This window comes from Cornus florida, unplaced genomic scaffold (genome assembly GCF_030987335.1).
Source record: "Cornus florida cultivar Cherokee Brave unplaced genomic scaffold, ASM3098733v1 CherokeeBrave_3.0.0_Hap2_Chr10, whole genome shotgun sequence".
Taxonomy (NCBI): Eukaryota; Viridiplantae; Streptophyta; class Magnoliopsida; order Cornales; family Cornaceae; genus Cornus; species Cornus florida.
The window spans coordinates 58299634-58314967 of record NW_026775580.1 but is presented as its reverse complement, the minus strand read 5'-3'; the positions used below and the strand labels follow the sequence as shown (position 1 = coordinate 58314967).

The 15334-nt window shown below is 39.3% G+C and overlaps 1 protein-coding gene across 1 annotated transcript; it reads left to right on the top strand.

Annotated features, from left to right (window-relative positions):
• The first annotated feature begins 12525 nt into the window (after nucleotides 1-12525).
• Nucleotides 12526-15019, top strand: LOC132277303 (pentatricopeptide repeat-containing protein At1g09900). Its single transcript, XM_059779122.1, has 2 exons — nucleotides 12526-12629; nucleotides 12815-15019. The coding sequence occupies exon 2, from the start codon at nucleotides 12869-12871 to the stop codon at nucleotides 14723-14725; it is 1857 nt and encodes a 618-aa protein (XP_059635105.1). The 5' UTR covers nucleotides 12526-12629; nucleotides 12815-12868; the 3' UTR covers nucleotides 14726-15019.
• The last annotated feature ends 315 nt before the right edge of the window (nucleotides 15020-15334 follow it).

Here is a 15334-nt window from a genome sequence, read left to right as displayed (position 1 = left end):
CGAATGGTAATGTGCAAGGAAGTTCAGAAGCAGATGCTTGCTATTTTCAAGCTTGTCGTAGATGCACTCCAGTGATGAGAGTCAGTTACCACTGCAGATGAGAGGATTTCGTTGACTTATGATCAGTTCAGCACTCGCTTTAATGAAAAGTATTTTCTTTATGCAGTCAGGACAACTATGAAGACTGAGTTCTTTAATTTACAGTAGGGGAACATGACAGTGGCAGAGTATGAGTAGCAGTTCACTCACTTGTCTCTTTTTGCACCAGAGGAGGTGGATACAGAGGAAAAGAAATGTAATAGTTTCGTTGAGGGACTGATGTGGTCTATTAAGTGAGCTATTACAGGTAGACCAGCCTACACTATTTATACTCAAGTGGTAGACGCCGCTTTACAGCAGTTTCAGATGACAGTGGATTTCAGACAGGCTAGGGGTGAGAAGTGGGGTGACAGAGACTCTTCTAATCAGTTAGCTGAGAAATGGAATGGCAATGGACACTGATAGAATGACAAGGGCAAATTCCAGGGACAATAGTCTTGGAAGAAGCACAAGGGTGGTTCCGATGCTCAAAGGAATGGGTCACATGTTCAAAGGCAGCAGGATGGGAGACCACAGGCAGGACTGGGTCAACCATGAGCTAACCGACAGAGGAGGCCATTTGGCACTTTCCAGGGTAATTACTATACTTGTGGAGAGTTTGGTCATACTTTCAGGCAGTGTCCTAAAGCAGGACAGGGACATGGACGACATAAGCAGCAAGGATAGGGGCACCGGTACCTTTACCCACTCCACAGGTTCCACGGATTCAGGGACAGACATATCCAACTTTACCAGCACCGCCACAACCACAAGGACAGGCACCGTAGTAGTTGCATTATGGCAGGGTGTATAACCCCATGCCTCAGAATGTTCAGGCACCTCAAGCTGTTGAGGGTATGTTTATGGTTCACAGGGTCATGTTTTGTTTGATACGGGTGCTACACACTCATTCGTGTCTAAATCTTTTGTTGTTTTATCTGGGATAACAACGTGAGAATGCGATAGACCTCAGGGGATTTCTACACCTTTAGGCAATACTACCATTTTACATGAAAGTGATGGGCCTGTGACACTAAATATTGGTAGACTCAGATTTCTAGCCAATCTATTGGTCTTAGATATGCACACTTATGATGTGATACTTGGGATGGATTAGTTATCTCATTACCATGCCCAAGTTAATTATTATGATAAGTCTATTATTTTTACCATATTTGGTCAGGATATATACGTCGTCGCTATGCCACGTTCTAACGGGGTTGCTATCAGCTATTTGTTTTATGTAGATGAAGAAAAAGAGGAAGAGGTTACTGTGTCATTGGATAGCATACCAATTATATAGGATTTTTTGGATGTTTTTCAGGAGATTCTAGGGTTGCCACATAGTCGAGAGATAGACTTTGTGATTGATTTAGCTCCAGGCACTACGTCTATTGCTAAGGCACCATATAGGATGGCACCAGTGGAGATGCGTGAACTGAGAGATCAGATTCAGTAATTACTCAGCCAGGGTTTTATTTGTAGGAGTACTTCACACTAGGGAGCACCAGTCTTGTTTATGAAAAAAAAGGATGGTTCACTTCGCCTGTGTATAGATTACAGGGAGTTGAACAAGGTTACTATTCGGAACAAGTACCCTTTACTTAGGACTGATGATCTTTTTGATCAGTTGAAGGGAGCTACATACATCTTTAAAATTGATCTGCATTCTGGATATCATCAACTTCGGGTTAGGGAGCAAGATGTTCCTAGGACAGCGTTTCTCACTAGATATGGTTCTTATAAGTTTCGTGTCATGCCTTTCGGATTGATGAACGGACCAGCGGTCTTTATGGATTTGATGAATAGAGTATTCAGGGCTTACTTAGATCAATTTGTTATCGTCTTTATTGATGATATTTTGATTTATTCTAAGTTGGAGGATGAGCATGCTAGACATCTTCGTATAGTGTTGCAGACGCTTCGTGAACACCAGTTATATGCCAAGTTCAAGAAATGTGAATTTTGGCAGCGAGAAGTGAAATTTCTGGGTCACATAATATCAGAAAGGGGAATAGCAGTGGATCCAGCCAAGATATCAGCAGTGGTAGAGTGGGAACAGCCTAGATCACCTACCGAGATTCAGAGTTTCCTCGGGTTGGCAGGATATTATCGTAGATTCATTCAAGGGTTCTCAAAGATAGCGGGACCACTCACTCATTTGACTAAAAAGGGTGTACGGTTCGTATGGGATGAACACTGTCAGAAAGCTTTTGATAAGCTAAGGAACAAGTTGACTTCTGTACCAGTTCTATCTACTCCACAGAGCGGTATTGAATATCTAGTTTACACAGATGCTTCTTTGCTAGGTCTTGGATGTGTTTTGATGGGTCTCGTAAACTTAAGCCTCATGAGCTTAATTATCTAACACATGATTTGGAATTGGCAGCTGTGGTCTTTGCCTTACGTATTTGGAGGTATTATCTGTTGGGAAAGTCCTTCAGATTATTTAGTGATCGCAAGAGTTTACAGTATTTGTTCACTCAGCGGGAGTTGAATATGAGACAACGCCGATGGTTGGAGGTTAAAGACCATGGATGAGTTGTCTGATGGTAGTTACACCTTCTATTATTTACAAGGTTCTAAAGGCACAACTTATTGATCAACAGTGCATTGATAAAGTTGCAGAGATAGCTTTTGGGGAGGTTCCAATTTACTATGTTGGGACTGATGGAGGTTTGAGGTACAAAGGGCGTTTAGTAGTACCTTCTGCTGATGATTTGAGGAAGGATGTAATGACTGAGATTCATCATTCTGACTTTTCTGTTCATCCAGGAGGGGATAAAATGTATCAGGATATGAAGTGGCAGTTTTGGTGGGCAGGTATAAAGAAAGACATTGCTATTTTTATCTCTCAATGTAGTACTTGTTAGATGGTTAAGATTGATCATTAGAGGCCGCCAGGAGCTCTGCAGCCACTACCTATACCAGAGTGGAAGTGGGAGAGCATTTCTATAGATTTTATAGAGGGATTGCCAAATTCATTCAAGGATCACCATTCCATTTGGGTCATTGTTGATAGGTTGACTAAATCAGCTCATTTTTTACTTATTTGCACTGACTTCACTTCGGAGCAGTTGGCAAGACTTTACATTATAGATATTATGAAGCTACATGGTATTCCGTTATCTATTATATCGGACAGGGATTCGAGCTTTGTGTCAGGATTTTGGAAGAGTTTTCAGCAGGCTTTGGTTACAGAGTTGCATCTTAGTACTGCTTACCATCCTCAGACTGATGGACAAACCGAGAGGGTTAATCAGATCATGGAGGATATGCTTCGTTCTTGTGTCCTTGACTTTAAGGGTCATTAGGAGGACTATTTGCCACTTGTGGAGTTTGCATATAAAAATAGCTTTCAGAAGACTATTGGTATGGCACTGTTTGAGGCTTTATATGGCCAACCTTGTCGATCTCCTGTTTGTTGGATGGAGGTTGGTGAGAGCAGATTTTTGGGTCCTGAGTTCATTAAGGATACCTTTAAAAAGATTGCTCTTATTAAGGATCGTATGCGCACTGCCCAGAGTAGGCAGAAGAGTTATACAGACCGCCGTACTCGTGCTTTGGAATTTCAGGTGGGAGATCAGGTTCTACTCAAAGTGTCTCATATGAAATGAGTAATGCGCTTTGGGAAGAAAGGGAAGTTGCCACCACGTTTTGTCGGTCCTTTTATGATTACAGATCGAATTGGAGCGGTGGCTTATCGTTTAGCACTTTCGGACCATTTAGATCGTGTTCACAATGTGTTCCATGTTTCCATGTTGAGGAAATTTCTTCGCGATGAAGATCATTATCAGCATATTGATGTTGGTGAAATTGAGTTACAACCAGATGTAACCTATGTGGAACTACCGTATCGTATTGTCGACCGTAGGGATCAGATTCTTCGTAATAAGGTCATTCCTTTGGTACGTGTCCAGTAGAGTCATCACAATGAGGCTGAATCTATTTGGGACCGAAAGGATGTTATTCGCTCAACCTTTGCAGACATAATGGATGAAGGTAAAGGTGAATTCCGAAGACGGAATTCCTTTTGTTAGGGGGAAGAATGTAATACCCCTAATTTTAAAAGGATAGTTTTGGTATTTTTATTAATTGTTTTAAATGGTGTTCTTGATTCTTTAATTGATTTTCTTGGCTATTTTTTAATTGTTTATATGATTTAATTAATTATGTATTGGGTTTTCTTGTAATAAATAATAAGGAATTTAAATGTTTTATATGGTTGCTTATTTTATTTTATTTTAATTCATTTTATTTTAAGGTTATGGATAATAGTCATGGGCCAACAAATTGGGATCCATGGACTACTTGGATAAGGGGTTTAATGGGTACGAATAATTATCTATGGATAGTGGATAAGTATATATATATAATTAAATAATATATATTTAGGAAAGGTCCTTTGGAGATAATCTAGGGTATTTATTTTATTTAGATAAGAATAATATACATAGATTATACGTAAATTATATTTTTAGTTACCTTTTTAGTTTTTTTATTTTTTATTTTTTTTCTTTATTAGTTGAATGTGGATTGGGAAAAGGAATAGGGTTTATGTGTAGCCTCTATATATGTCTCTATAGGGTTGGAAAAGGGGTTAGAAAATATATCACGTATATTATTTTAGAGAGAGAGAGAGAAAGAATGAGGAAGAAGGAGAAGAAGAAAGAGGCTAGAGTTTTATCAAATCCTAAAGGCAAGTTATCTGTTCTACACTTCTCCTTAGATCTGTAACATATATGTATCTAATATAATTTTAGGGATGTTTAAAAGATTAATTAAAATTGGAATATATGTTTTAATTGATCTAGAACTAGGTTTTATGAAATTGTTGTTCATGGTTGCTCTTGTGTATAAACTGTTAAATTCAGGAATTGATTTGATTAGTTTGTGAATTTGAGGCATTTTTCATATTGTATTATCTGTTATGGATGGAACGTAGAAACATTCCTAGGATTCCTGAAACAAATAAGAATTTAATGCACAGTTGAAATTCTGGGTTATTTGCGTAACAGTGTTCAGACCATTGTTACAGTGCTCGATCCTTGGGATGAGAAGCTCGAGCATTTGATTATGATGCTCAAGCAACTGGTGGTAAAACTCGAGCACTTGGTTGTAAAGCTTGAGCATTTGGGGATGTAAAGCTCGAGTAATTGGGATAAAAGAGCTCGAGCCTGCAATAGGATGATCGAGCCTCAGACAGGGTGCTCGAGCCTTAGATAGAAGCTCGAGCCTTAGCTGGTAAAGTCTCGGAATCAGCATTGTAATAGTTGTAGATTGTAGTTATGGAGTCCTAAACATCGAATAAGGATTATGGATGATTTAAATAACTTTTAAACAAACAAAGTATGGAGAATGCTTAAGTGATTGTATAGGAAAAAAAAAATATCAATCTATTTAAGATTCTGTATATGTAGGATATGTGACATCGGAAACTTAAATAAATTATAAGTTGTCCTATCTTGTGTTAGCATAATATAATATTATTATTATGTGTAACTTGGGATATTTAGATGTGCTTCTAAAATTGTTACATCAATGGTTGCATTATGTGGATTTAATGCACCAGTATGGGACTGTGGCATTCTAGTTACGGATTAACCAAAGAAATTAAGTCCTACCTATTTTGAATAGGGGAATGGATTAACTAAAATGTTAAATCCTACTTATATTCAAGTCAGGTTAGCTGAATAAGTTGAATGACTTATGGAGGATTACTTGTAGATGATTAATTTATTCTAGATTATATATATAATTATGGTGCCATGATATGAGCTTAAGTCTCAGGATCGATGGTTAGGGAGCGTATATGCATTGGGATGCATAGCTGGCTATGATGGTTGGAGGTGCACCCTGCTTAAGTTTAGGTACACATGCCCACTTCGGGTGCGTTTTGCATGTTGCCTCTATTCAGGTTGAGACCGGTCTGTAGTCCAGTGAGAGTCCTTTAGTGTGGATATATATATTTACAGATTATATAGTTATTGCATTGGTTAGCTATAGATGTATAGTTTTCCGGTCTCTGTTTGGGTTGTCGTAGAAAGAACTTGCTCGTGGGCCTGACCCACTTTTATTTTTTAGGTGTTCGTCAGTTTCAGGCTTAAAGTTGGTTCGTGCGAGCAGAGGTAATCCACATCATTCCTCCGGATCTATGTAGGACTCTACTTATGTTTTAGTTTCTGTTTATGGTTTTTCAGTTGTTTCAGTTGGATTATCATTAGAGGTCCACTAGATGGATTCCCGAGTTGTAATGATGATTTAAGGTTTTGGATATTAAGTTAAGGATTTTAATATTTAGTTTTCTTTTTTGCTTAATTATTTATTCATTAAATTCTTCTTGTATTCTTGTGTTCGTTTAAATATTAATTGTTTGGTATCCCTCGGATCTGTACTCAGACTTGATCACCCGCGACTCTAGAATCGAGGGGTATCACACCTCTATTGTTTCATCCTTAGTTCCGTACTCCCCAGTTACGTGGTGAACGACCAGCTTCGAGTCGCTAAAAGCAAGTAGATTTTTGACCTTCAGCTCTTTGGCTAACTTCAGTCCAGCCAGCAATGCTTCATACTCAGCTTCATTATTGGTCGCTCTGAGCTCAAGTCTGATTGCTTGACTAAGCGTGGTGCCTTCAGATGTCTGCAACTTGATCCCAATTCCTGCCCCCATCTGATTTGAAGAACCATCGACAAAAAGCTTCCACGAAGAGCCTCCAGGATTTTCCTCTAGGTCCGCTGTGTCACACTCCAGTAAGAAATCAGCTACCACTTGGCCTTTAATGGCCGTTCGGGGTTCATACGTTATGTCAAAAGAGCTTAAATCTATCACTCATTTCGTCATTCTTCCCGACAGATCTGGCTTATGCAGGATCACCCTTATAGGAAAAGTGGTCAAAACGACTATAGGATGGGATTCGAAGTAGTGCCTGAGTTTCCGCTTTGCATTCACCAAAGATAAGATCACTCGTTCGGCCTTCGAATACCTTCTTTTAGGTTCGATCATTGTTTTGCTGACATAAAACACCGGGAATTTCTTACTCTCTTCACATCGTATCAGAACGGCGCTTGCTACAATGCTGGACACTCCGAGGTATATAAAAAGCTTTTCACCTGATTTTGGGGCAGTCAAGACTGGTGGGTTCCGCATATAATCTTTCAACTTGGTCAGTGCCTGCCTTTGTTCATCCCCCCAAGATTATTTTCCGTGACTTCTTATTGTATCGAAAACTGGCTTGCAGCGGTCTGATAACTTAGAAATGAATCGACTTGTGCCGCTATGCGTCCGGTGAGAGCTTGCACCTCCTTAACTGTGCTTGATTCTGCACTCTTTAGTAGAGTTGCCGCTTGAGCTGGACTAACTTCAATCCCTCTGTTGTTGACCACGTGCCCCAGGAATTGTCCAGAACCTACTCCGAATGAGCACTTAGTCGAATTCAACTTCATTTCGTACTTTCTCAGCACTCCAAACACGTCTTATAAATGTTGCAAATGATGGTCTTTCTTTCTACTCTTCACTGCCATATCATCGATATAAGTCTCTACGATTTTGCCCATTTGATTCTTAGAAATCTTGTTGATCAACCTCTGGTATGTGGCTCCAGCATTCTTCAATCCGAACGGCATGACCTTATAACAGTAAGTTCCTCGTTCAGTCACAAAAGAAGTCTTCTCCTCTGTCGATATAATCGATGTCTTCCTTGTATTAGCTGCTTCTTCCTCTTCTAAACGTACGAAACCGTCAGCTCTCTCGTTCAGCTCATCCATGGTCTTTGGTGTATTCACTACCAGACTTATGTGGAATAGTGTCCCTCGGTTCATTGCTAGCTTGAACGCTTGAACGGCCGTAGATAGATGATACTCCATTACCATGCTCTTAACAAGGTTAAACCTGGTGAGGAAAGCTTGGAGTCGCTCGTCTTCATGCTGTTTCATTGTAAACAGGCTTGAGACATCTTTTGTAAGGCGCTTGTTCCCATAGTACTGGCTTATGAACTTGTCACACAGGTCTTTGAAGTTGGTGATTGAGCCTTTGGCTAAATTCTTGAACCAATTATGCGCTGGACCAGTCAAACTGGTAGGGAAACACTTGCACATTAGAGGATCATTCTCCGTGTTCAGAGCCATCTTCAACTGAATGTGATAAATGTGATCGATCGGATCATTCGTTCCATCAAACAGTATGAAGACTGGCATGGAAAACTTCCTCGGATTCGGAGCGTTCAGGATTGCGTCAGTAAATGGTAAAGCAACCGTTCTTGCCGATGAATGGAGGGCCTCATTCTCCCTTGGATACTTTGAAAATATCCTCAGTTCAATAGATCCCCTGTCCGGACCTCCATACTCGTATGTGGACATTGATGGACAATAAGAAGGATCGTGAAACCGTTCCTATATGAATTCCTTTTGCCATAACGGTGTAACCTTGTTACGACCGTTCTCTATGGCTTCCTCTCGCCCCTGCCTTTCTTGATATAAATCGAATGCCATTCCCTCATCTCGCCTGACCCGTTCACTGTGCGGATCCAAATGAATTGATCCTTCTCGATCGTCCACATGATGAGCATTCGGTGGCAAGTTGCCTGACCTGACCTCTTCACGGTGAAGATCTACACGATCGTTGCCTTTATGTTCGCCTTGGTAAGCAACATCAGGCTATATAGCCCGATCTCCTGCTGGAACTGGCTGAGGAATCGCCGGAACCTTTCGACGCTCCATTCCGGCACGTAACTCCGCATTCTCCTTTCACTAGGCTTCGATCATGTTCATCAACTCATCGAGCTTCATTTGCTGGCCATTGTCCTACGGATTAGAACTCTCACTTCTTATCATCATTCCTGATCAGAGCAGAGTCATCAATTGTGAATTCCTGATCAGATCTGAGTTTGCTAATGCGAACACACTAGATCTAGCCTCGAACTATGTAATACCCCTAATTTTGAAAGGATAGTTCTAGTATTTTAATTAAGTATTTGGTTGCATTTTTAATTATTTAATTATTTTGTTACATGGTTATTTGCATTAATTGTTATTATTTGTTATTATTTGATTTATTTGAATTATTTGGATTATTTGAATTAATTCACTTATTTAATTTAATTGGTAAATTATTTTTATGTGTCCTTTAGTGTTTTCTTTAATGGTTTAATTATGTAAATAAATGAGTATTTAAATACGTTAGTTCTTTAGGGTTTTCTGTTTGAAGTCTGGCAGGTGTATCCGACATAGATTAACTTGGGTTTGTTCTATGGGCCGACTCGGATGTAATTAGGGTTCCATCTCTAATCATATAGGGACTAGAGTTTTATTCAAGCCTATATATATATAAAGCAACACGTTTGTTAGAGTTAAAAAAACCCTATTCACGTACCTAGCATATTGAGAGAAAACAGAGTAAGACTTGTGAGAATACAGAGAGGTTGCAGTCGGGGTTTCGGCTGTGGATTAACGGACAAACCTAGGAGGAGGGAAGGTGGAACAGTAGGAGGTTGAGTTGATAGTAGCCAGTCGTCATCGGAAAAGCTTAGAAAGACGGCGACAAGGTTTTGAGTCCAAAACTACAAAGGCAAGTTCTTTTCTTCCTCTCTCCCTTTGGCTTGTGTTTTGTGCACCTAGATAGTCTCTAGGAGATTAATTGGACATTAACTGAACCATGCATGATTTTTATATGTTAACTTTGATTATCTGTTATCTGTAAAAACTTATCTGCAATAATTCTAACATGTATGGTTGCATCGTCTCTGTTTTAGCATAAAAAGTTGCCACTGTTTTAAGCTTGTATTGAATCTTACTGCAATAAACGAAGGTCTAAATTAATACTAGTGTGATTTAAGACCTTTAAGTTCAATTTAGAGGAAGAACAGTAAGGTCAGAAGTTACTGTAGATGAAGCAGAAGACGCGTAGTAGGCAAAGAGAAGGCTCTTTGATAAAGAGAAGGCTCTGGATTTGAAAGAAAATGCTCTTTGATAAAAGAGAAGGCTCTGGATTTGAAAGAGAAGTCTCTTTGATAAAGAGAAGGCTTTGGATTTGAAAGAGAAGGCTCTTTGATTTAAAAAAGAAAACTCCAAGCATAAAGAGCCTGCTCCCAAAGTCATTGGAGCAGGCTCTCTCTCAATTTTGGTTTTATGATTTGTTTTTACGAATTGTTTTTAGACTGTGGAGGGTTTGAACTGTTTGGATAAATTCTGGGACTTCACAGAGGGGTTAAGTAGTTAATCTTGGGTGTTAGTAAGACCTTAGAGTGATTAAAGTTGACCTTTAAGTCAATGGGACAAACAATATAAAATTAATGAACTTTCTATGCTGTTAACGGATGGAAGACAAATCAATTGCTTAATTAAATTTTAGCAATTTAATGGGATTAGTATGTTTATAAAACTTATTTTAGATGCATGATATGGTCATTTATTTATTAGTTTTGATCTATGCATGCTCTTGGTGCTAATTATTGAAAATTAAATATTTTTCTGCAATTACATGGATTATTGTTTGGATTTCAATTGCTAGAATATTAAATATCTTTCTGCAATTATTTGGATAATGGTTTAGACTGTAAATTGCTAAACTTTTATTTATGTGCTGTAATTTACATGGATATGGAAGATTGTATGCACCGGTATGGGACGGTGGCATACTAGGGATGGTTTAGCTCAAAACATTAAGACCTAACCTATCGGATTAAAGGAAAGGATTGTAAAATATTGAATCCTAATTTTTGTTTAAGTCAGATCGACTGAGTAAGTTGAGTGACTATCTGGATTAATTGTTGTTTGTGGTTAAGTCAGATCGACTGAGTAAGTTGAATGACTATCTGGATTTATTGTTATTCGTGGTTAAGTCAGATCGACTGAGTAAGTTGAGTGGCTAACCGGATTAGGAGTCGTATGTCAGATCAATAAAGAATTGAATGACATACTTTGGTTTTGGACGGACTTTATATATATGATTATGGTACCACGATATGAGTTTGAGTCTTAAAGTCGATGGTTAGGGGGCGTATATGCAGTGAATGCATAGCTGGCTATGATAGGTTGAGGTATACTCTATTAGGCTTAGGTACTCATGCCCACTTAGGTACGTTTTGCACGTTGCCTTCTATTCAGGTTAAAACCCCCTATATAGTCCAGTGAATGTTCTTAGTGTGGATATATATATATGTATGGACTAGATAGATATTGTTGAGATATTTAGGGTGTATCTGTGTATCGGGTCACTGTATGGATTGCATTTAGATTAGAACTTGTACGTGGGCCTAAACCACTCTTATATTTTTCAGGTAATGGATGGTTCCAGTCTTAGGGCTTGTTCAGCTAAGCAGAGGCGGTCATTCACTCTACCGATGACGTTGGATTTCATTCCATGTTTTAGACTCGGTTTTATTTCCAGTTATTCAGTTTCAGTTGGGATTTTATTTAGGGGTTCACTAGATGCATTCCCGAGTTGTACACTTGGAGGTTTTGGAAGGATTGGATTATTTAATCTTTATTGGTTGAGGTTTTTATAATTAGTATTTCTTTCAGCTTTATTCAATTTCATATTTCATGTTTATATTCTGTGTTCCTTTTAAAATACTTTAATTGTTTGATATTCCCTCGGGTTTGGGGCCTGGGCCTGATCAACCCTGTCTCGGATCCGAGGGGTATCACAAACTAGCTGAATTCTAATCTTCCTCTGCCGGATCTGAATCGTTCCTGCCGTGAACTAGTCAAATCTAGCTTCACTCAACAAATTGTGATTGCCTAGATCTGACTCCAATTTCCAAAGATCAGCCACAATCAGGATTCCGTAAAACGGATCTTGATCTCGCCGATCTAAATCCAGCTTCCAGAGACCGAGCTTCTTCTCCACGAATCAATCTTAATCGAATCAATCTTTATCGTTTCCCACAGACGGCGCTATTGAAGATGCAAGAAATTTCTCTCTCAATTTTGACAAAGTAACTCTACACTTCAATATTTTTTCGTCCCTTTTTCCATTTGCTTTCTGTCTATTTATAGACTATTACATTCTTTTTAGAAGCTTCCTAACTAATTTCTTGCGCTGGGCTTCTTCTTGGGCTCTTCTTGATCATGGGCTTTACTCTTTCAATCAGGCTTCTGGCGTGGTCCGCTATTCCTGGGCCTAACTTGCGAGAGCTCGGTTTAGACCTGGATCACTTATCCAACCCATTTTTAGTGACATGGACCTAGCCCGGCCCATGCCATATTTGGCATCCTCAGAGCTCGAATTTGGCTTTCGAACTTGTCACGATTTCGAGCCAAACCTACGAATCAACAAGACAACTTCGGACACATTAAAACTTGACTCGATTCATTTGTAGTCTTTAACAGGGACTTAGAAAATAATTATCCTATGATAAAAGACTCGTCGGACCATGTCAATTGGGCCTTGAAATGGTGGGCTACCTCATGAATAGGCGGGCCTTTGGAAGCCTACTACCTGAATGACTCTCACTTTCACTCTTCCTCGGAACAGAAAAATTGGATAAGAAACAAGGCGGCACAGGAAGTCCCTCTTTCGCCTCACACCGTCTCAGACCTCAAACGCTCACGCAGTAAGCTTTTCCGGCCTTTCTTTCTCTCTCTACCTCCCCATCTCTCTCTCTCTCTATATATATATATATATATTCAGCTTTTTCGTCGAAAGCTTATTCAAAAACCTCTTGTTCTGTTACAATCTGCACTTACTCTTTGTTAAAAACAATTTGTAATATATTGTTATTTTTATCTGCTCTTGTAGAACATGTATGGGTTTGCTTGATTTTGTGATTGGAATCTTGGTTGAGTACAAGTAATGTTTAACATGGATTTAGTAGTGCCTACAAAACAAACCCATGAAGGGTTTTGCTCATTTCAATGTGTTCATAGAGAGGGTACTAGGAACAACATTTTGGGGGCTAGGGTTCGTCCAAACATCAGTTCAGTGACAGTCTTCACGGGGCACAAAGATTGCTTTCTTGTTCTATCTGTTGACAGTGGTGAATTGAGAAAACAAAAGGGGTTGCCAAAGCAGAGGCAAAATAAGGTTTTTGCTGTGTCGAAGGGCGAAACACTTAGTTCTATTGGTAGGTTGTTGAATGTTGAGAAACCCCCATCTGGGCAATTGAGTTGTAATAGTCCCTCTTGGAGTCCGGTGCAATCTTCGAGCAATTTCGAAGAATTTGAGAGCAATAATCATCTCCGTCGATTGGTTAGAAATGGGGAATTGGAGGAAGGGTTTAAATATCTTGAGAACATGGTTTATCAGGGTGATATTCCTGATATTATTCCTTGCACAAGTTTGATTCGGGGGTTTTGTCGAATGGGGAGGACTAAGAAAGCTACTAGAGTTATGGAGATTCTTGAAGATTCTGGGGCTGTCCCTGATGTAATAACTTATAATGTTCTGATTAGTGGGTACTGCAAGTCTGGGGAGATTGATAATGCACTGAAGGTCTTGGATCGAATGAGTGTTTCTCCGGATGTTGTCACGTATAATACAATACTGCGTTCGTTATGTGACCGTGGGAAGCTGAAACAGGCAATGGCAGTTCTTGACCGGCAATTGCAGAGGGAGTGTTATCCTGATGTTATCACGTATACTATTCTGATTGAAGCCACTTGTAAGGAAAGTGGGGTTGCGCAGGCTATGAAGCTCTTGGATGAGATGAGGACTAAAGGTTGTAAACCTGATGTGGTTACTTACAATGTACTTATCAATGGGATTTGCAGGGAAGGGAGGTTGGATGAAGCAATCAATTTCTTGAATCATATGCCATCATATGGTTGCCAACCTAATGTAATTACCCATAATATTATTCTGCGTAGCATGTGTAGTACTGGGAGGTGGATGGATGCTGAGAAACTCTTAGCTGAGATGCTTCGGAAAGGCTGTTCTCCCAGTGTTGTTACTTTTAACATCTTGATTAATTTCTTATGCCGAAAGGGATTATTGGGCCGAGCAATTGATATTCTTGAAAAGATGCCCAAGCATGGATGTACTCCAAATTCCATGAGTTACAACCCATTGCTTCATGGGTTTTGCAAAGAAAAGAAGATGGAGAGAGCAATTGCGTATTTGGAAATAATGGTGTCTAGAGGATGTTATCCTGATATTGTGACCTATAACACTTTGCTCACGGCTTTATGCAAAGATGGGAAGGTTGATATCGCGGTTGAGATTCTTAATCAGCTAAGTACCAAAGGTTGCTCTCCAGTTTTGATCACTTACAACACAGTGATTGATGGGCTCTCAAAGGTGGGGAAAACAGAATGTGCTATAGAGCTGTTGGATGAGATGCGGAGTAAGGGTCTTCAACCTGATATAATTACTTACTCTTCGCTAGTGGCTGGGCTAAGTAGAGAAGGAAAGATTGATGAGGCCATTAAGTTTTTTCATGATCTGGAAGGACTTGGTGTCAAGCCCAATGCAATCACTTACAATTCTGTCATGTTGGGGCTTTGTAAGGCTCGCCAGACTGATCGTGCCATTGACTTGTTGACTTTTATGGTATCCAAGGGATGCAAACCAACTGAAGCTACATACACCATTCTTATTGAAGGCATAGCTTACGAGGGTTTGGCAAAGGAGGCTTTGGAGTTATTGAATGAATTGTGCTCCAAAGGAGTTGTTAAGAAAAGTTCTGCAGAACAGGTGGCAATCAAGATGTAATCGGATGCAAGCCATCTTTTGGGGGATGACCGGTCACTAGTAACACAATGCCCTTTGATTTTGTTTCCTCTGATTTTCATTGTGAATGATATCAAGAGTGTCTTATTTCTTCTTCTTCTTCTTATTGTATCAATCTTAGTTTCTCGTTATGACGAGCAAAATCCAAAGCAATTTTGTTAGCTACTCATGAAGTCTCATCCTCGCTGGATTTTACTGAAACTACTTTGTAAACTTTGGAAGCATTTATATATACTTGGGTGTCGCCGTTATCTGAAGAATATATACTTATTCATACGTGCTATGTGCTTATTAGTCGCCATTTCTGTGATAGTTGTTCTTGTGTTGCAATTTACAATGTTGTCACTCTTAAAATGGTAAGTGTTGCTGAGACAGTTCATGGCTTCTTATTCTAATCTGTTAGTTTTAATTTAGAAAGGAAATAGATTATCATACTCATTATTTTATAATATCCATGTAAAAAGATGAGATTGAGATTGAGATTGAGATTGAGATTGTTATTCTAATCTGAGTTTACGGTTCGTCCCAGCAGGCCACCCGTGCGGGGGTTTACTTGTATTTTCTGTTGTGATCTACATTTGGGTTGGTCAT